This window comes from Alligator mississippiensis, chromosome 3 (assembly GCF_030867095.1).
Source record: "Alligator mississippiensis isolate rAllMis1 chromosome 3, rAllMis1, whole genome shotgun sequence".
In the NCBI taxonomy this organism is placed as follows: Eukaryota; Metazoa; Chordata; order Crocodylia; family Alligatoridae; genus Alligator; species Alligator mississippiensis.
Genome location: NC_081826.1, coordinates 3,020,448 through 3,040,719, shown reverse-complemented (window position 1 = coordinate 3,040,719; position 20,272 = coordinate 3,020,448). Strand labels below are relative to the sequence as shown.

General features: G+C 47.8%; 1 protein-coding gene across 5 annotated transcripts in view; it reads left to right on the top strand.

Annotated features, from left to right (window-relative positions):
• Window positions 1-20,272, top strand: part of RHPN1 (rhophilin Rho GTPase binding protein 1) — a 61,143-nt gene that overhangs the window by 24,297 nt on the left and 16,574 nt on the right. For all 5 annotated transcript variants that reach the window (XM_059723693.1, XM_019481833.2, XM_014600785.3 and 2 more), the window contains exons 3-9: window positions 8,691-8,819; window positions 12,064-12,139; window positions 12,583-12,660; window positions 14,131-14,255; window positions 15,056-15,222; window positions 15,886-16,073; window positions 18,634-18,790. In XM_059723693.1, the coding sequence (XP_059579676.1) occupies window positions 8,691-8,819; window positions 12,064-12,139; window positions 12,583-12,660; window positions 14,131-14,255; window positions 15,056-15,222; window positions 15,886-16,073; window positions 18,634-18,790 (920 nt within the window). The remainder of the gene's footprint in view (window positions 1-8,690; window positions 8,820-12,063; window positions 12,140-12,582; window positions 12,661-14,130; window positions 14,256-15,055; window positions 15,223-15,885; window positions 16,074-18,633; window positions 18,791-20,272) is intronic.

The window sequence follows — 20,272 nt, the reverse complement described above, 5'->3', positions numbered from 1 at the left end:
CCTTCCATGAATCTGTTTTGAGCAAAGGTTGTAATCTGAAATAGGCAGAAATGAATGGCCCGTTGTTTTAGAGAAAAGCAACAGCTGATTCATAGAATTATAGAAAATGAGAGTTGAATGGACCTCGGGAGGTCACATCTAGTCCAACCCCTGCTCAAAGCAGGACCAGCCCCAACTATGTCATCCCAGCCAGGGCTTTGGTTTCTTCAAAACCTCCAAGGATGGAGAGTCCACCCTTCTCTTGTTAGCCCATTCCAGTGTTTTACTCCCTCCTGGTGAGACAGATTTTCCTAATATCCAACCTCAACTTCCCTTGCTGCAGCTTGAGCCCATTGCTCCTTGTCCTGTCATCTGCCCCCACTGAGACCAGCCCAGCTCCATCCTCTTTGCAACCCCCCTTCAGAAGCACCTGACGTATTGCAAAGCATAGTGAAACTTGCAGAGCCCTAGTGATGGCCTTTTCCCAGAGAGACTTCTGGACCTGGGCTGCACTGAGAATTTGCATCAGCGTTGCTGGAGCCATCAAGGCAAAGTGTTGGCAAAGGAAACTGTGACTTATATTGAAGGTGTTTGCTCTCAGGCAGGGTTTACAGCTTTCACTGAGTCCTGGTCACCGGTTAACGGACCAAATTCCTAGTCTTTTTTTTAAGAAGATCTGTCCAGAGCATTGCTCCTCTTTCCCCAAGAAGCAGTGATAAATGATGTTTAACATAAACCACAAGCTGTGTTTGCTGAGCAGCTTTATTTGCTAGAAAAACAAATGGGACCGGGCAGTTAAATACGGGGAGTCCTTTCCCTCCTTGTTCAAATACTGTTGGCTCAGCAAAGCAGTCAGGAAGGTACAAATGTCTCCAATAAGCAGTATTTTTTTTAATATCTGTTTGTACAAAGTTAGCTAAGCAAACACTTGATAACTTGGCAAATAGATGGATCAAGACTCGGTGGTGCAAGATCCTCATTAGGTCACACTTGACTCCTCCACAGGGCGGGGGTAGCGTGAAGCCTGGATGCCGCTTGAATTCCATCAGTAGTGCACAGGCTTCCTTTATGGGTGAATTTTACCTTTTCAGGAGCACTTGCCCAGTCCCAAAGGCAAAACACGGGGTACTGGGGTTTTGAGTCACTTCTGTTCCCCAACTAACTTCATTTATGTGCACGCAGAATCTGATTCTGACCAGCCGTGCATGTGTCTGGGGTTACTGCCCTTTTTTTAAAGCAGCAAAATACAGTGGGAGAGAATCGGTGCATTTTTTTTCTTTTTTTTTTAAGAGTCATTTCCTCGTGCTCGTGCACACAAACACACAGCTCTGCAGCCAGAGAGGAAGGATTCCTAGGTTAAAAAAACATTCTGCTTCAGATTGGAAATAAAACAGCAATCCTGATGTCTCACACATGCATACAAAGAGATTGAGTCAGCTGTTTGAAAATGCAGGCAGCTTATATGGGGAGCTAAAGAGATATCAAAGAAAGATCTGTGGCCAGTTGAGGCTCTTGAGTAAAACTTCTTTTAAATGGGTCAGAACCAGACAAAATCTGAGCAGTAGCATGAGGTCCAGTATGAGGCATGTGGGTAGAATTACCGTGAGGCTAACGAGGAAGAAATGCTCAATAAATACTTCTCTGCTGCACCAGGAAAGAAGCAGGATGATGTGTTCATAGCGTACAGGGGGTAATTCCATCGCAGTTGTGGAGGAGGTTTAAAAAGGAGCAGGCGGGGAATGCTTTGAACCTCTTGTCTAAAAAACGAAAATCAGAATACGGGGGAAATTCCAGGCGATTGCTGTGGGGAAAGCTAGCAATGCTCCCATATTTAAAAGGGAAATTAGGCTGAGTAACCTGCCATCAGTCCAGGGTAATGGATTGCAGTGAGTAAAGACTTGAAGAGATGGTGGTGTACGTGAGACCTCTGCCCCTTGGGAGTTTTTTTGTCTTTTACTGAAACCAGCCAACTTTCCAGACTAGAAAAAGCTTCAACCTGAGTCAGGCTCAGGGTCCGGCCATTCTGCTTTTTTATTTTTCACTGCGCTCCGTTGAAAAGAGGCACCGCGTGATTTAGTGTGAGAGGCTACAACACATTTCAGCAGACAATAGCTTTCCGCTGCCATTGGGTTATCTCTCCCGGGTTTCTTTCTAAGCAGATAAGAAGGCCATAATCAGCCTGAGAAGTTGTCTCATCGGAGCAGGCGACTTGCTGCAGCTGAAATCAATCCATCATGTTTACATCTCCTGACGTGAAATAAAGGGGATGGAAAGCAGGGCAGTCAGCGGGAGGCTGATACGGGCAGCCACACAACAGGCGTCTGCTGCAACCGGGTTGCTGTTTGCACAGGAAAAGCAGAACCTTTCCTATTCGGGGGCTTGTTTGTGAATGCCTTTGACTGGAGCAGCTGTGTAGGTGAGAGATTAAAAAATGCCCTTCCTCTGGACACCTTGCATCCAAATACATGGTTGGTCCAATAAACAGATCCTACTTCTTACACCTTCCCTGGGCCCTCATTGCTACGACACTAATACTATTTGAGCCTTTATTAGAGTGATGGTTCTGTCCCACATGAGCCAATTATGCTGGCCTTAACACCACACACCTTCACTCCCATCTCCAGACTTGCCAGTCTTCCCCTTTAGTCGAGTGATGAACTCATGCAAGGTCCTAGTCTTGCTCAGGTCACAGGATGGGCAGTGAATGAGGCCATAAGTCTGAAAGAAGAGAAGCTGATCTCTTGTGTGTAATGCTGTGGAGTTCTTCTCGTGTCCTCATAAACTAGATGATTTTTCCAGAAGCATGCACAAGCAATGGCTCTTCCCATTGCTGCAGTGAGGTACTCCTTCATACAGGTCTCACCAAGGGGTCAGCAAACGAGCATGTGCTCCATAGCCTGCACTTCACCATACCCGCGTCTATCCGTGTCATTACAGTAGCCCCATCTGGTCATATTCATGTTTGATCTTCCAGTTTGCGTGCTCAGGCGATTCAGGCATTGCCATGTTAGCCGGTCAATATCCGCTCTCTTGGAAGGTTCTTCTGGGGCTTCAAGTCCTCTTCAGAGCACCTGATTGCATGTAAACTTTCCTTCCATAATCTCAGTCATGTCCTATCAGCCCTCGAGTCCAGTGGTGCAACAGTAGTCACAACACTCATTAGCATTTTAAGCCATTTAGTTACTTCTTTGTGACCGTACAGTAGATGCCTGGCGTAATCCTTCTGCCGTGATCCTTTCTTTTTGACTCTCTGCCTTTCTTCCGATATCAGGTGGTGCAATGCCAGCCAGCAAAGGGCTTCGGGGTCACACCCAGAGAGTGGTGGTGGATGGGTCAGTATCAGCCTGGAAAGATGTGGGCAGTGGAGTCCCACAAGGCTCAGTCCTTGGACCAGTGCTGTTCAATGTCTTCAGTGACTTGGATGAGGGCGTGGAAAGCACTCTGTCCAGATTTGCAGATGATACCAAATTACGGGGTAAAGTTAACTCACCAGAGTGTAGGGAACGAGTCCAGGCAGATCTGGACAGGCTGGAAAAATGGGCAGAACAGAATAGGATGCAGTTCAACAAGGACAAGTGCACAGTGCTGCATCTAGGAAGAAGGAAGCACCAGCATGCTTACAGGCTGAGGGAGGACCTTCACAGCAGATGAAAGGGATCTTGGAGTCACTGTTGACTCCAAGATAAATGTGAGTTGTCAATGTGATGAAGCAATCAGTAAAGCTAACCACACTTTATCGTGCATTAGCAGATGCATCACAAACAGGTCCAAGGAGGTGATACTTCTCCTCCATGCGGCACCGGTCACGCCTCAACTGGAGTACTGTGTCCAGTTTTTGAGTGGCACACTTCAAGAGGGATGTGGATAACCTCAAGAGGATTCAGAGGAGGGCCACTCATATGGTTGGGTGCCTGCAGGCAAAACCCTACAAGGAGAGATTTAGGGCCCTGGATCTTTTTAGCCTCCGCAAGAGAAGACTGAGAGGGGATCTTATGGCCACCTACAAATACATCAGTGGGCGACAGCAAGGAATAGGAGATGCTCTGTTTACCAGGGCACTCCTTGGAATCACTAGGAACAATGGCCACAAACTGATGGAGATTTAGGTTAGACATCGGGGGAAGTTCTTTACAGTAAGAGTTGCCAAAATCTGGAACGGGCTTCCAAGGGAGGTGGTGCTCTCTCCTTCCCCTACTTTGGTAGTCTTTAAGAGGAGACTGGACATGCACCTGGCTGGGGTCGTCTGACCCCAGCACTCTTTCCTGCCCAGGGCAGGGGGTCAGACTCGATGATCTGCTAAGGTCCCTTCCAACCCAAGCATCTATGAATCTGTGAAATACAGGCTATTCTTTGGTGTTGCCTTTAGACATCCTGTTATTTCACGACACCCGTCATTTAGAACTGGGTCTGTTTTGTTGGCATGAACTGATCGTTCCCAGACTGGACATGCATACTCTACAGTAGAGTAACACGAGGCAATAGGAGTGGTTTGTAATGTAGCTGGGTTCATTCCCCACTTTGAGGCGACCAACTTTCAAAGTATGCTGGTGCAGGCACTGACTTTCCCTTTCATCTTCTCTACTTGTGCTTTGAAGGTAAGTAAGTTTTTGGTCCAATGACACCCCTCCCCAAGTACACGGGGTTCGGGTGATTTGTCAGTGGGATTGCATTTGAGATGATGTTTAATTTCTGTTAGGCTTCATTGTGGTAGGGTTTGTATGAAGCTGGTTCTTATTGTAGACATCTGAGGTTGCTCAGCATGTATATCCATCTGTTCCTGATAGTGGGAAAGTCTTTGTCTTGTGCAGAGGTGGTAAACTGAGCCACAGAAGGTTTAAGTCCTTTCTCATCAGCATATATGAAGCTCCTCATATTACTCTGTATGGGTTGGTCATTGATATATATGTTAAAAGGGATCGGCGTTAGCATGCTACCCTGTGGGAGGCTGGTTTGTTGTAGTCTCCAGCAGCTCCATTTCTTGCACAGTTTATCTAAAAATGTCTATTTGCCAAAAGAAAGCAGATGAGTTGTACCAGGTGGTAGTCATGTGTCGTCGTATTATAGACTTTGGCAAGTAGGTTTCAGTGGTTGACCATATCCTATCCCATTGATATGTCTACAGACACAGTCCGTGTTTCTCCCCTCACCCCAAAGGCCTTCATGGCATGGGATAGAGCTGGTTGGAGGAAAGGCCCATATCTGTGATTGTGTAGGGAGGGAGGCGTTGGTCTATAGGAACCTGCTTTCATTTGCTGCAGAGGTTGGAAGCCTTTTAGTGAATAAAGAAGGTCATTGCAGAAAGAGAAAGGAGCGTATTGGGGATTGTAGCCATGGAGCAGAGCCCAACCTTTACCCCAAAGTTTGTGCACAATATTGGGCATGATGTTGGTGTCTCATGTGTGATGATCCTCACAGTCCGGATGCCCGCTGAAGTCCGACTCGTAGATATTCTCAGGGCTTCAAAACGCAATGGGAGCTGGGCATTTGACTTAGATATTGCTATCCAGGGGTCAGCACTCTGAAAAATCAGGTCTTGGGCACATCAAACTGAGTACCCACAACTACTAGACACTTTTAGCCATAAACCCTCTGCGGCACAGTTTACCATTTCTGCAGTAGGGATGGTAACACGCCCTTATCTAACAAGGGAGTTATGAAAGAGGACTAACTGTGAAGCACTAAGCTACTGCAGTGATGAGCATGATAGGAAACCCCACAATGAAACTACAAATTCCTTATTCAGAGCAAGGTTTGGAAAGCATGAACAGTTCACAAGAATGTCATCATCCTGCCTTATAAACTTTCTCACTAGGAAGATAGTGAAGCACTGCAGCGGGTTACCTAGAGAGGTGGTCAAATCTCCATCCTTGGAGGTTTCCAAAACCTGGCTAGATAAACCTGTCTGGGATGACGGAGTTGGGGCTGGTCCTACTTGGAGCAGGGGTTGGACTAGATGTGACCTCCTGAGGCTCCTTCCAGCCCTCATTGTCTGGTTCTGTCAAGGGCCTCTTGCATCCCCTGTCCCAGGGCATCTGTATCCTGTCACCATGTTCAAACCCAGCACAGTGCAGAAGTAAGGAGGCATAACTTTCAATGTGTCAGGAAATGCAAGAGTTAACATTTTGGATAGGGTTACCTTGTCCCCCCCCCACTACATCTTGAAGCAAATATGGCACTTGGACCACACTGGAATTCTGATAGTCCCGTGGAGATGAATACCAGTGCTCGTGTGTGTTTGTCTTATAAATCAAATATTCTCAATTTTGAGTTCATATTTGCAGTCTCACTCAAAAGCTGTCTGAGAGCAGCTTGTTCAGTGTTGCTGCCTGTAGCAGAGCAGTTCAGGAGACTGACGTCAAAGTGCTATATGCTCCAGCTGTTGCCAGAGATAATTATTTCCTAAGAGCAACCAAAGTGAAGGACGTGGCCTGTACCTCTTCGGGAGCAATCCTGTCCATCTGTCCTTATTTTGGCTTTCAGTCTCCTGGTCCTTTCTCATTATCACCTTTCTTTCAATCTACTGTCAACAGTGGCAAAAAAGTTTTTAGAGAATTTTGAAACTGTGCTTCATAGCAATGAGGGCAAACAGAAAGAGAGAAAATCAGAAGAGCCAATTGCAGCTAGAAAAGCACATTAAAAGTAACAAAAGGCATCTATAAATGAGTTGCATCTAAAAGCCAGGGGAAGTGTCGGCCTCTTACTGAGCTGGGAGGGGAAGCAGATACTGAATGAAAGAAAAGAAGCTGAAGTATTTGATACGGTCTTCACAATAAAGGCCCATTATTAGATAATTAGTATGGAGGGCAGGGGAGGAGACACTCAATCTGGAGGAGAGAAAGAACTAGAGAGAATTTACATTATTTACTGATAGATATGTCTGAATAAGATTTGCTCTACAGTACTCGAGGGAATTGGCTGAAGTGATTGTAGAGCCATGTCCATCTTCTCTGAAAACTCCTGGAGGTCAGGTGAGATTCCCGGGTGTTGGAAAAGGGCCATCGTTTGCTTTCTTTTTGGAAAGAGAGGCACAAAGGGGAACCCTAGGGGGAAGTTACAGGGGGCCAGTTTGGCTTCACTCCCCAGAAAGCTACTAGAACATATCAACCTATCATCTCTAAGCCCTCGGAGCATATCAAAGTGACAGGTAATAGCCAGCACAAACTTGCTGAGATCAAGTCATGCCTCATTTGTGTCTGTGATGAGGTGACAGGCCTTGTGGATGGGAGGTGACCAGCAAATGCCATCTGCCTCAACTTTTGTAAGGCTGTTGGTTCAATCTCCCATGGGATCCTCCTATGTAAGCTTAGGAGAGACGGTCTAAATGAAGCTTTTGTAAGGTAGGTGCACAACCAGTTGGGTATAGACTAGGATCTTGTCTGGCAGTAAGGCAGTGGAGTGGACTGCCCAGGAAATTTTGTGAAATTCCTTCATTGAAGGTTTCCAGGAGGAGATTGGCTAAGCATTGATCAGGGATGGTTTAGGAATAGGACATGTGCATAGCTTCAACTGGACAACCCTTGAGGTCTCTTGTAGTCTTATAATTGTCATGCTCAAAGTGTGGTTATCAATGGCTCCGTGCTAAACTGGGGGAGATGTCAAGTGGTATTCGCCAGAGGTCTGTCCTGTGTCTGGTACAATTAAAAATTCATGACTGCAGGATGGAAATGAATGTGTCCTTAGTAAATGTGTGGATGAGACTAAGATGGGTGGGGTGGCAGGCTCTGTAGAAGACGTGTCCTGAAATTAGATGATATTTCATAAAAACAAATATAAAGCCCTGCACATTGGACAGAAAATAGGGAATGATTGGCTCAGCTACAACACTGCAAAAAGGGATCTTGGGGTTATAGTGGATCACAAGCTGGATATGAGTCAACAATAATGAGTAAACTTGTTGCAAAAAGCTAATACCACACTTGGATATATGAACAGGATTGTCCTGTAAGTCGCAGGAAGTGATTCATCCGCTACTCCAGATGAGGGCCTCATTAGTACTGGATAGCGTGCCCAGTTTGGGGCACCGCCTCTTTGAGAAAGATATTGTCCAAAGAGCAGTAAGGATGATAAAAGGTCTATTATGTATGAGGAACTGTTTAGTCTACTTAGTCTAGAAAAGAGAAGATGGAAGGGAAAGTCCTCCAATAAATACAAAAAAAAAAAAAAAAGTTGTTATAAAAAGGATGATGATCCACTGTTCTCTATTCACAGGGGATAGGACAAGAAGTAGTGGATTTACATTGCAATAAGGATTAGAGATTGGATGTTAGAAAGAACTCGTATGAGCATAGTTTAGAGCTGGAATACATTATCTAGATAACTTCAAATCTTATCTCCCATTTTCAGTCTGTAAAATGGAAAAATGACTTTCCTGGCTCACCACTGTATTTTGGAAAGTCCTCTGAGGCTCTGAAATGGCCTACATGCATGTGAGATGGTGTTTGTATACTGGGTCCTGAAGGCTTGTGGTTTTAACATGGTAGATGATTGGCTTTTGTCCTATTGACCGCTTAACATCTCCCATTCTCCACCTCCTATCCTTCAGATTTTTTTCGCTTATCGGACCACCAAAAGTTGCTCTGTAGACCGCTGGCCTACCGTTTTGGATGGGACCTTTCATGGGATGAGGAAGGGAGACCCTATCCTAGCCCTGTACACATTTAACTGAATACCTGATGACAAGCATGGCCTGCCTTGTGTTTTTGTATTTTCAGAGCCACCAGTAACCACAAAGTAAAGGAAACAGTAGCCTTGGAGCTCAGCTACGTTAACTCCAACCTGCAGTTACTGAAGGAGGAACTAGAGGAGCTGAACAGCTGCATGGATGTGTACCAGAATGACAGGTAGGTTGTGCAGAGGTCTCTGGGCTGAGTGAGAGAGCCACTACAGTGCTGTGGTCTGAAGGAATGGAGAGAGCAGTCAAAGACACATCTACCTATACACTGATTGATTTCCACTGTGGGAATGGGCCTGATGTAACAACCCATTTAGCAGTAAACTTGGTCTGCTGAAGGCCTCAGTAGTTGTATACAATGGAAATTGGGGTCTCCTGTCCTGGAAAGCCATGGAGAGACCTCGTTATCCTGTAGATTCTTCAGGGGAGGCGTTGAAGGCCTAGTTGTGGAGGAAGTCTGTGGTTAGATTTTAATTATCCAGCTACCTAGGTCAAGCGATGGTCTGCTCATGGACTGGCGCTCTGCCTCCCGAAGGGATTGCATCTGGAGAAGCTGAGCCCAGGGCTGTATCGGAGGGTCCCTTACTCCCACTGCTCCTGCCATGCATCTGTTTGCTTGGTCAAGCTGTTGCCTTGTTTTTCTAAGCTAATCAGGATCTGTTCCTTCAGAAAGCACTCTGCAACACTCGGAGCACAGAGCTAGATGTTCAGAGATTGCAGGGCAGGATCAGCTGTTCAGATGACCTGCTTTGTTACCTCTTATTTTCTCTGCCGGGATTGTTCCAGCTGTAAAATCAGTGAGCTAACCCAGAGGTTTCTTGGCTAACATCCGTAGAGCACTTTCTTGGATGTTGTTTTCCAAGTACAAGAGGGCTGATGCAGGAGTAGATTTAATGTCTCCCTTTGAACCAGAGAGGCTGCAAGATCAAATTTCCCTCAAGTGTGATCTGTACTGCAGGTGAAGCTTGGGTATTTAATGAGAGTAATTAAAAGCATTGCCCTTGAGGTGCCTGGCTGCCTGTTTTTGCTGCTCTGCTTCTTGTGAAGTAGATTATTCACTTGCTTTTATTTCCCCATCTGATTTTTTTGTTTTGTTTTTAGAGGCCAGACCTTTTATTAATTGAAGCACGCTGTTGCTTTGAAATGCTAAACCCAGCAACCTCATCCACTTGACTCACAGGAGCAGTAATCCTATCATGGTAGCCAGCAGCAAGCTGACATGCTGGGACCTCTCAGCAGAGCTGTTTGTCTGGGTGAAAAGGGAAACCCCCCGAGGTGAAACTACCAGAGATGTCGCAGCAGATTCGAAGCTTGAAATGCACTCCCTCACTGCCCTGCAAAGCTGTCTGCACAGCTCTCTTAATCCCTCCTGTTCTTTCTTGATAGAGGATAGTTACATTTCTGCAGCAAAAGGGAGGAGACGTGTGACCCTCTTGCAGGGTGTAAAAATGGTAAAGCATGAGCTGCTTCCTCGGTGACTCAGTTTTGCCATTCATGAATAAAATGGCAGCCTTCCCCCCTGCTTCTGACTGGGTATCGTACCTGTGTGCGATTTTAGAGGGAACCAAAGCTAGATTCATAGACCTGAGGGGCTGGAAAGGAGCTAGATGGAGAGGAGTAAGGAAGCACGGCCCATCCTACTGAATCCTGGGGTTGACTCTCTGGAGCTTGGCATTTCCCCTTTTCCTTAGTGGGCAGCCCTAATTCTGCATCCTTTTCTCTCATTACTTCTTTTGCAAGGTGGCTGTTTACCTGGTGAAGAGCTCTTCTATACAGGTTCTTTGCCTAAAAGCTCCTTGGAGTACGTAAGGATTGCTGGCTCTTTTCGAATCCTGTCCTCAGTACTCACCAGCCATGGGGACAGATGATCCCCAGCTCTCTGAATTATGCAGGGTCCCATACTGAAAGTGCCCAGCTCCCAGCTTTTGTCACTGTCTCCAATGGCCCTGTTTACTGTAGTTATAAAAAACCCCCGCAAACCGAACAAACCCTCTTTGTTTACTCAGCGCATTTGTCCCAGGCTGAAATCTCATTAGAGAAAAAGCGATAACCACTTTTCCCTGCTAATTATAGCTCTTGTGAAGCCATTGATTCAGGGACTGGGTAAATAGGAACAGACCAAACAAATGGATGCTGGCTTTCCACGCCTGCCCTCCATTTTTTTTTTCCACTAGCCTGTGATATTTCAGAAACAGCTGATAAACTCCTGGTGTTAATGAGAGACCTGGGTTACAGAACCTGTTGTTGTCTAAACCCCGTCTGTAATCGTTCTGACCCCGCGTGACCTTCCCCTCCCCTCCCACATCTCTCTCCACTAGCCTCTCCTGTCTCTTTGAACCACTCCTCTGGGAGGCTGAATAGATGGTTATATGCTGACAAGGCCTGTGAAGAGGATTAGATAAGTTCCCAAATAAACAAACGGTGACAGGTACATGGGGGAAATGGTGGTTTTGCAGGGCAGTGATCCTCTAACCACATAGTGCCCATCACAGACGCAGCTGTGTGTGTGCTGATAAGGGCTGGTGGCTTCTCTATTCCTCTGGACTTTCTCACCTGTAGTGGGATCTTTCTTCTAAATCTCCCTCCCTGAATGGTTCAAAAGACCCATGGCTGTGGCCTATTTAGTACTTTGCACAGATGTATCCCAAACCCATTGATCCAAGGTCTGTTGGTCCTGATTCTGTACTTGTAGCTGTTGTAAATGGGAAATATTTAACTCCTGATCAAGTGAACGGGATTATAGCGGTGTGTGCTGCTTTGGGACCTGTATCTGTGAGATAAATGGTATCAAATCGTTGGAGTTGAAAACTTCCAAACCTGGTAATGCAGAATCCAAAATTCCCAGCATCAAGGTTTTCAGGTTTGTCATCCAGCCCTGACTATCAGGGGCAGAAGCTTGACCCTAACTGCACAGTCCTTTCATCATAAAATATATTGCTCTGGGAGCAAATAAGTGGCAGGGCTTGGGAATGCGTCCCACACCACTCCAAAGTAGAAAGCTGTTTCTGACATGGGTTCAGTTCGTTCACTTGTCTGACTTCTTTCTACTCCCTTGAGACCTGGGCTCAGCGAAGTCAGATGCGGGTTTTGCCTTCGATTTTGATGGAGCAGAATCAGCACGGTTGTGAAATACAGCCACGGACTCCAGAGGCTCTAACGTGAAATATTTGCTCTGCTATTGAAGCAAGAGAATCCCATAAAAGAGAGGCCCTCACGGGATCAGATTTATCTCATGCCTGACACCAGGCAGCGCAGGCTGCTTTTGAGCAAGCTGTTTGAAACCATCCCACTGCACCTTAGCTGACATGCAATGCCCTGTCTTTCTGGTCCCTTTATTCCTGAAGCAAGAGGGCTCTCTCTCACTTACAAGGTAGTGACTGTCTCCCAATTGCTCACATATCTCATTCTTTCAGTGAAGCTATCAGCGTGCCTATGATTCCTCTGGGACTGAAGGAGACGAAGGAATTGGACCTGATGGTACCATTGAGGGTAAGCCCATTGGAGTCATTCGGGTTGCTGTGTGTGATGTGGGCCAGCTGTGGCCTTGAATAAATATGGCTGGAGGGGAATCTAAATATGGGAAGCTCTGAATGTTCTCATTGCTTATATTGCCTGACTGTAAGGCCTTGCACGTAAATCAGTGAGTGATAGAGTTTTGCGAGGCCTGGAGGTGATAAAAGCTGTGGAAAAAATATGAAACTATCCTATGTGTGTTGGTATTGGGAGTCCAGCTGCTTTCCCATAGCTCCTTTGCCCGAGTGTGACTTGGTTAGAAACACATGTCGAGCATGCAGAGCTGTCTCCTAGCACGGCGTGGTGCGTATCTACAAAAGGCAGACGTTCATTCGCTCGGTGGGTGGCGAGTCCCCTGTGAAAATCATTCAGTGGGCACACTACTAACCCAGTATATGCATTTATTTTCTTCTGCACAGGATTTCATCTGCGAACACTACGGGGAGGATGGAGCTTTGTTTGACAAGGAAATCAGAGAGTTCATGGAGCTGCGGCAGGTTTGTGCACCTCCCTGCCTTGACTGCCTCAGAAGACACTGCTTTACAAGCCGTTAACTTTTCTAGGAGTCCCCTTTCCACTTCTCTTTCACGCCTCCCCAGTATTGCTTTGTATCTTTGAGGTACTGGATTCCTGAAGCATACCGTAAAACACTGAAGCGGCAGTTTATACTTTACAAAATAGTCTAACTCATAAAATGACAGCTTCGCTGCAGTGTAATGGAGTCTCTTAATGCCCTGCTAACCTAGGATTGCACAGCAATAAAAGCTGAGCAATCTGTCATTATTGTTTAATGAATTATAACTCATCCCCAGGGCAAGAGTAAATGACCGTTGTGTCCTCGGCAAAAAGTGAAAGTAACGTTGGCTAAAAGGAAGCGTAGAATAGGCTTTGTAAGGGAACTCTTACCCTCCCCTTGCAAGTAGATCTAATAAGTCTTAACTTTCTAGTTGCATCTTTTTCCTTTCTGAATGGAGAGAGAAGGAATTCTTAAGGCCCTGTCCTATAATTGAGGTCGTCTAAGTGTTTTCTCTGCAGCCCCCCGACATCACTGGAATTAGGCAGATGCAATGGCTCCATCCACAGGATTGGGGCCATAATGGGGAATAATTAAAATGGGATGTAGGGGGAGGGTCCAAACTACTTAACCAAAAAACCACCCTGTGATCATGAGTTTTCAGCAAATTGCAACAGGGCGGTGAGAAGCGCAGTCTTAGAGAAATCTGGAAAGGACCGCTCGTTTGAGCTACCCGTTTGTAATGGAACTCCATCGCATGTCTGTTACCATTTGTTTTTTGAAACTGCTGCTTGAAGCCAACAGGAGGTGCTCCCCACACCTAGATTTGACCAGATTTCCTGGTTTTTCCTCAAGCTTTGCAAGGCTAGCATTGTTGGAAGAACTAGGGTGCAGTAAAACACCACTGGCTTTCAGCTTGCTAAGCTTAGCCCTAATGAAATGACCTGGAACTGTGCTTCTGTCTTGCTGCCTTTCCCATGATCTCCGATTTTCATGTGAGTTGAGTGATGTCACCTCTGGGTGTATATGATTATATCCAAAAATCATCTATGCTGCAAGAAAGATAAGCCCCAAAAGTTAAGCCCTCCACATTTAGGGCGTTTTGGAATTGAGGTCACCAACAAACCCTGGTTCATTCAGGTCGTACATATGTCTGTATTTTGGTAGTCACATGCTGCATGACCGCATGCTGTTTTTTTCCACCCATCCCCTGCCTCATTCAGCACCTCCTATCCTGAATTGTGGATGAAATTCATCCCTCTATGCCAAAGCCACCACCCATGCACTTTTTCACACTCATTTTTAAGACTTCCACATAGCTAAAGTGGTTCTTAAGAAATGGCTAGGCATGAGTGTCTGGTAACTGTTGGTGCTCCTGCCTCTTCTTCACCCCTCAGTGTTTAAAGGCCAAGACTTCCTGTCTCCATTTGACTCTCTCCCTACTCTTGCACAGGCCATGCGAACACCCAGCCGGAACGAGGCGGGGCTGGAGCTTCTCATGGAGTATTACAACCAGCTCTACTTTCTCGACAATCGGTTCTTCCCTCCCAGTAAAAACCTGGGAGTCTTCTTCCACTGGTTAGTGAAGTTTTTTTTCTGTTCTGTCCTCTAAAAGTGTATGCATGTGCTTTTTATTATCGCTAGTTTGAGTGGGTCTAGAGCTGAATGGAGACGGAACTCCAGGCTGTAACAACCTGAAGATCTGCTTCTTCCTGCCTGTCCTTGTTGGTAAAAACAGGCCCTATCAGTGAGGAGATCTGAATCCCAGTCCTGGTCCCAGCACTGTGGTTTCATGTGGTCTTGAGCAAGATGCTTTAATCCACTTAACTGAGGGCTGCAGAATGGGGCTGTAATACTTGCCTGCCTTGTTCAGCGCTGCAGGCTAATCCCTGTTTGCAAATGCCTTGTGAGTCTTGGCTGGGAGTCGCACACAGTCAGAGCAAAACGTGATCCGAGCACATGCAATGCCTGTTCCTAGGTGAGCCGAACGTGACTACGCCCTGAGCCCAGAGCAACCAAGCTCTGGGCATGATGATCAGCAAAGGAGCAGAGACCTGCTGATTCCTGCCAAATCTTGCTTGGCAGCTCCTGGGTTTGGCAGGTAGAGAGGTGCAGGCTGCCCGGTGCAACGTTGCACCATGACTTTGTTCCTGTCTGAATGATTCATCATGGAAATCTCCAGTCCCCACTCTGTTTGACTGGCCCTTCTACCACAATGAGCATTCACAGAGGTGGTGGTATCCTTCCCCCACTCACTCTCTCCGTTGTGTTGAAAACTTTTTCCCCTCTCGCCACATTAAGTTGCACCCTGGATGTATCCCAAGCACATCAGCCCACGACTAACTCAGTGGTGTTTCTCCTCACCTCTGCTTGTCCAGGTACGACTCGCTGACAGGAGTCCCATCCCATCAGCGTGCCCTGGCATTCGAGAAGGGCAGTGTGCTTTTCAACATCGGGGCTCTGCACACCCAGATCGGGGCACGCCAGGACCGCACCACACTACAGGGGGTTGATCGGGCCATCGACGCCTTTCAGAAGGCAGCTGGTACGTCGGCTGCTGGGAGCTGCGCTAGTGTGTTCAGTTTTCAGGGGGAAATTGGGACAGTGTCACTGCTTGTTACCCCAAGAGACTTGAGAGGTTTGTGTAGCGTGCACCCCAGACTGCCCACTCCTGACCTGTAGCTCCCCCACTATAGCAGGACCTGTTTTTAATGTGAAGATAGTGTCACTCTTCCTCTCCCTCCTCCCCGCTCTGATTTTGGCAGCAAGGGACAGGAGGGGATGAGTGGCTGGTAGCAACTCAAGCTCTGCTTCCATGCAGCACTGGAGCCCAGGGGATCATCCCCTCTCTTCCTCTGCTGCTGATTTCAGAGCTTGGTTGCCTGCAGGATCACAGCAAGGGGCAGCAGCTGCACCCTTTTGGCTGTGGGACACATGTGCAATGAGTCCTCTTTGCTGCGCATATATCACCGCCAAAGAGGAGTGGACGCACTCCCCTTGGTGCTATCATGGATTCCCCTCTTTTGTGGAGTCATGAGATGAGAGCACCCCAGAGTGAAGTGATGGGCATATTTGTACCTAGGGAATGCTGCTCCCCTAAACCCACTAGTCTCACTGATACAGACACGGCCACTTCCTCCCTTGACTCCCAAATGGTAACAGAGGGATGCTGAGGAGCATTTCTCTCCAGCCTCTTCCCTTTATGCAGGTGCATTCAACTACCTGAAGGAGAACTTCTCCAACGCACCCAGCCTGGACATGAGTGCCCCCTCCCTCAATATGCTGGTGCACCTGATGATTGCCCAGGTGCAGGAGTGCGTCTTTGAGAAAGTCACGCTCATCCACGCCCAGGACGACTTCCTCACTCAGCTGCAGATTGCGCAGGAAGCCGCCAGGGTATGTGGGCCTTGCTGTTCTCCACAGTCAGCACAAGCTTTGTGTCTTAACAGAGCCAGCTGTGGGGTGGTGGGAAGAGAGGAAAATCATTGGGGATGAAAGAAGCAAGGTAGTTCTTGGAGGAGATGCAGCCCAGTTGTGATCAGGGGTGTGGCATGCCCACAGGGGCAGCTTTGGGAAGACGCTGCAGCAAGCTGTCATCTCTGCTATGAGCAAGCGAGGCTGTACAGGCTGGATGTGCTCACTGGGCCAGCGGGTGAAATGCAGCAGCAAGCAAGCCCCGCAGAGGAGCTAATAGATAAAATCGTAGAAAACGAGCGTTGAAGGGAGCTCAGGAGGTCACATCTAGTCCAAACCCCTGCTCAAAGCAGGACCAGCCCCAACTACATCATCCCAGCCAAGGCTTTGTCCAGCCGGGCTTTAAAAACTGCCAAGGATAGAGATCCCACAACCTCTCTAGGAAGCTTGTTCCAGTGCTTTACTGCCCTCCTAGTGAGTTTTTTTTTTTTTTTCCTAATATTCAACCTAAACCTCCCTTGCTGCAACTGGAGCCCATTGCTCTTTGTCCTGTCATCTGTTCCCACTGAGAACAGCCCAGCTCCACCCTCTTTGCAACCCCCCTGCAGGGAGTTGAAGGCTGTTATTAAATCCCCTCCGAGTCTTCTCTTCTCTAGACTAAATAAGCCCAGTTCCATAAACCCTAAAGGAATCCCGTGCCACATGGGGCTAAGGCAGGGATGGTGCTGCTATAACAGCACTGTTTAATCTTCGTGATAGAATTAGGCATGTACCCGAAACAGTGGGTAAGCTCCTAAACCAGCCCCCTGCACCACTTTGCATACATCACACTAAATGCCCACCCAGATACATGTGCTACATGTAGAACCAAAATAGACGTGGAGATCATAAGCTGCCCGCTCCCCAGTGCCCTCTAAAAGCCAACGTTTCCTTGCCATGCTAAGACAACTTTGAGGCAGGTGCTGAGCTAGGGGGATGCCTTGGCTTGGAACAGTGCTGCAGCCTGTCCTCTGAACAACACTTTGTCTCTTATACCTGTGCTGTGTGGACAGGGCATGTAGGAAATGGGTGGCCAAGCTTTTTCCTTACCTCTACCATTTTGGGCTGATTCATAGTTGTAGGGTTGGAAGGGACCTAATAGATCTGCTAGTCTGACCCCCTGCCCGGGGCAAGAGAGAGAACTGGGCTCAAATGACCCCATCCAGGTAAACATCGAGCCTCCTTTTAAAGACCCCCAGGGTAGGAGCCATCACCACTTCCCTTGGAAGTTGGTTCCAGATCCTAGCCGCCCTGACAATGAAGTAGTGCCTTCTAATGTCTAGTCTAAACCTACTCTCTAGCAACTTATGGCCATTATTCCTTGTTACTCCAGGAGGCGCTCGGGAAAGCAAGGTCTCTACCAAACCCCGCTGGTCCCCCCCTAGTAAGTTTTTATAGATGGCCACCAGGTCCCCCCTCAGTCTTCTCTTGTGAAGGCTGAACAGGTTCAGGTCCCATAGCCTCTCCTCATAGGGCCTGCCCTGCTGTCCCTGGATCATGCGGGTGGCCCTCCTCTGAACCCTCTCCATGCTGTCCACATCCCTCCTGAAGTGCAGCGCCCAGAGCTGGATGCAGTACTCCAACTGCAGCCTGACCAGTGTCGCATAGAGGGGGAGGATCACCTCCTTGGCCCTGCTTGTGATGCCTCTGTGGTTGCAAGACAAGGTACGGTTCACTGTACTGACCGTGTTCTCGCATTGTCAGCCCATGTTCATCTTGGAGTCAATAATGACTCCAAGATCTCTTTCTGCCACTGTGCTTTTGAGAAGGGAGTTCCCCAACCTATAGGTATGCTGCTGGTTCCTACTGCCCAAGTGCAGCACCCTGCCCTTGTCAGTATTGAATCCCATCCTATTTTCATTTGTTCACTCCTATAACCTGTTCAGGTCCTGCTGTAATCTGTCCTTCCCTTCTAGCGTGCCCGCCTCACCCCAAATTTTGGTGTTGTCTGCAAATTTAAACAGGCAGCTCTTCACCTCATAGTCCAAGTCGCCAACACGAGAGTTTTTGTTTTTCCTACTGCGCTGGTCCGAGCACTACATTAAATGCAGCCAGACTGCAATGCAGTTCCCCAGTCTTCTAGACTTGGCATCCAACACTAGCCTTGAAACACGGGCTCTACTCCCAGCTCTGCCACAGTCTCACCATGGTCTTTGTCACGTCACTCAGTAGCTCTCTGTTTCCCCTCATACAAAAGATTGAGCTCTTTTGGTAATGATGGCCAACTAATGCTAAGAATTGGTATAGTGACCCTGAGTATACTGAGTTTGGTACCTAGCCCGGTTAGCTACACTATAAAAAGTAAGAGATGGTGGGGGCTTGATTACCCAAGCACTCCTTTCCAGCTCTGGATTTCTTGTCCCTCCATTTTTTAGTGCTGTGGCCACCCTAGACACACACGTCTTAAGCAGTGAGGCTACTGGCCTGTCCCAAAAGCCTCCCAGAGCAGCTGGTTTTTCTAATAGAACTTGCTTGTGGACTGCCTGTGTCTTCACATTCACAGGTTGAAGATGTTTACTCCTTGGTGCATCAGACCATGACGCAGGCCCACGTGAAGGGTTACGTTCCTTTCTCCTGGACCACCATGGTCCACGTCAAGTCGGAGCATTTCGAAGCCTTGTCCCACTACTACACTGCCATTGCACTTTGCGACTGCCCCGGTGAGTACTGCTTATAGCTGGCTCTACACTCACTTGGGTCTCAGGTGCTGTCTGTGGCTCAGATCACAGTAGCAGCTGGAATGCTGGACCTCTTGAGGATCCAATGTGGAGAAGGAGGAAACATAAGGGCTATGCAGAGGAAGTACAAACACTGAGTTGCAAACAGCATGGTCTGTAACCTCACTTATTGACACCAGCGTGGGTGGAGGGGTAAATCTGGATCTTTCTTGTGTGCTGCCTGTACAAATGTTTTGCAAAAAAGCCCTTAACACTGGAGGGAAGACAGCATGCACTGTGTTTTGAAGCAGCCACAACTGGCTTGCTGAGAGGTGGTAGTACCTGTGACCGTCAGTGGACTGTCAGTGCGGCTGCAATAAGAGGCACTCCCGTTGGCATGCTGGCCTTAGTAGTGCCAGTGTGTGCATCATGCTCTCTTTGTGAAGCTGCCAGGGTGAGACAAGAGAACTGTTGTCCTCAAAGAGTCCATGTTAGGATGACAGCAGTGACTGGGATCTGAAACGCTGGGGTTCAATTCCCTGCCTGGCCACAGAGACTCCCTGTCTGGTTGCAGCTCCTGACCCCTTGCCTTTCCTTCTTACCCTAGACAGAGATGTGCCTATAAATAAATTGGAGTATTAATAGACTCCTGACCTCAGGTGAGTCACTTGGGTGCATCTGCATGGTGCTGTAGTTGCCAGCTGAGCTAGCTCCAGAGCCAGGAGCAGTAGCCCCCCTTCAATGCAGTGTTCAGCCCTTCTGGGGCACTGTGTGGATGCAGCGATACTGCTTCCAGGACCTAAGCTGGTAAGTCTGCAAGGCATTTTACTAGGTTGTGCAGGCACAGGAGCTCACTCAGAGCTAGCCTGGATATTTCAACACAGTGTTGCAGTGTGCCCCATAGACCCACCCAGAGTCTCTCCGATTCCATTTCCTACCTGCAAAATGGGAAGGGAAGCAGAAGTCGTGTGTCTGGTCCATTCCTCCTCACCTGATAGTCCCCACCGGTCTCTTCCTACGTGCCTGTACAGTGCTGAGTATGTCTGAGTTGAGTCTCATTAAAATAACTGTCAGACATCTGAAAAACACGTGTTTCAAAAATGAAATGGTCAGCATTAGTTTTGCAGTGGAACAGGTGCCTGATAGCAGCCAGGCCCGGTTCCTCCTTCAGAGCACTCAAATCCATCTGCTGCCCCATACAGAGTCAGCCCTCCAGGATGATACGAGGGAGCAGGAAGCTTGAAGTTGGGCGGTTGCTCTAAGGAGCGTCCTTGGATTTCCCCTGAGCAGTTACATGCTGACTCGCTCCATGTGCATGTTGCAAATGAGAGTGATGGGCAAGAGAAAAAGGGGTTCTGAGTTAGTGGGTCAGAGCTGGGAGGCAGCTCCAGGAGCTGCGGGTAACATGGCTGTGGGGAGCTCAGTCAGTAGTGAGAGAAGCAGAAGATAAAGGGTATCAAGCCTAGTTGTCCTTGCTGGGTGTCA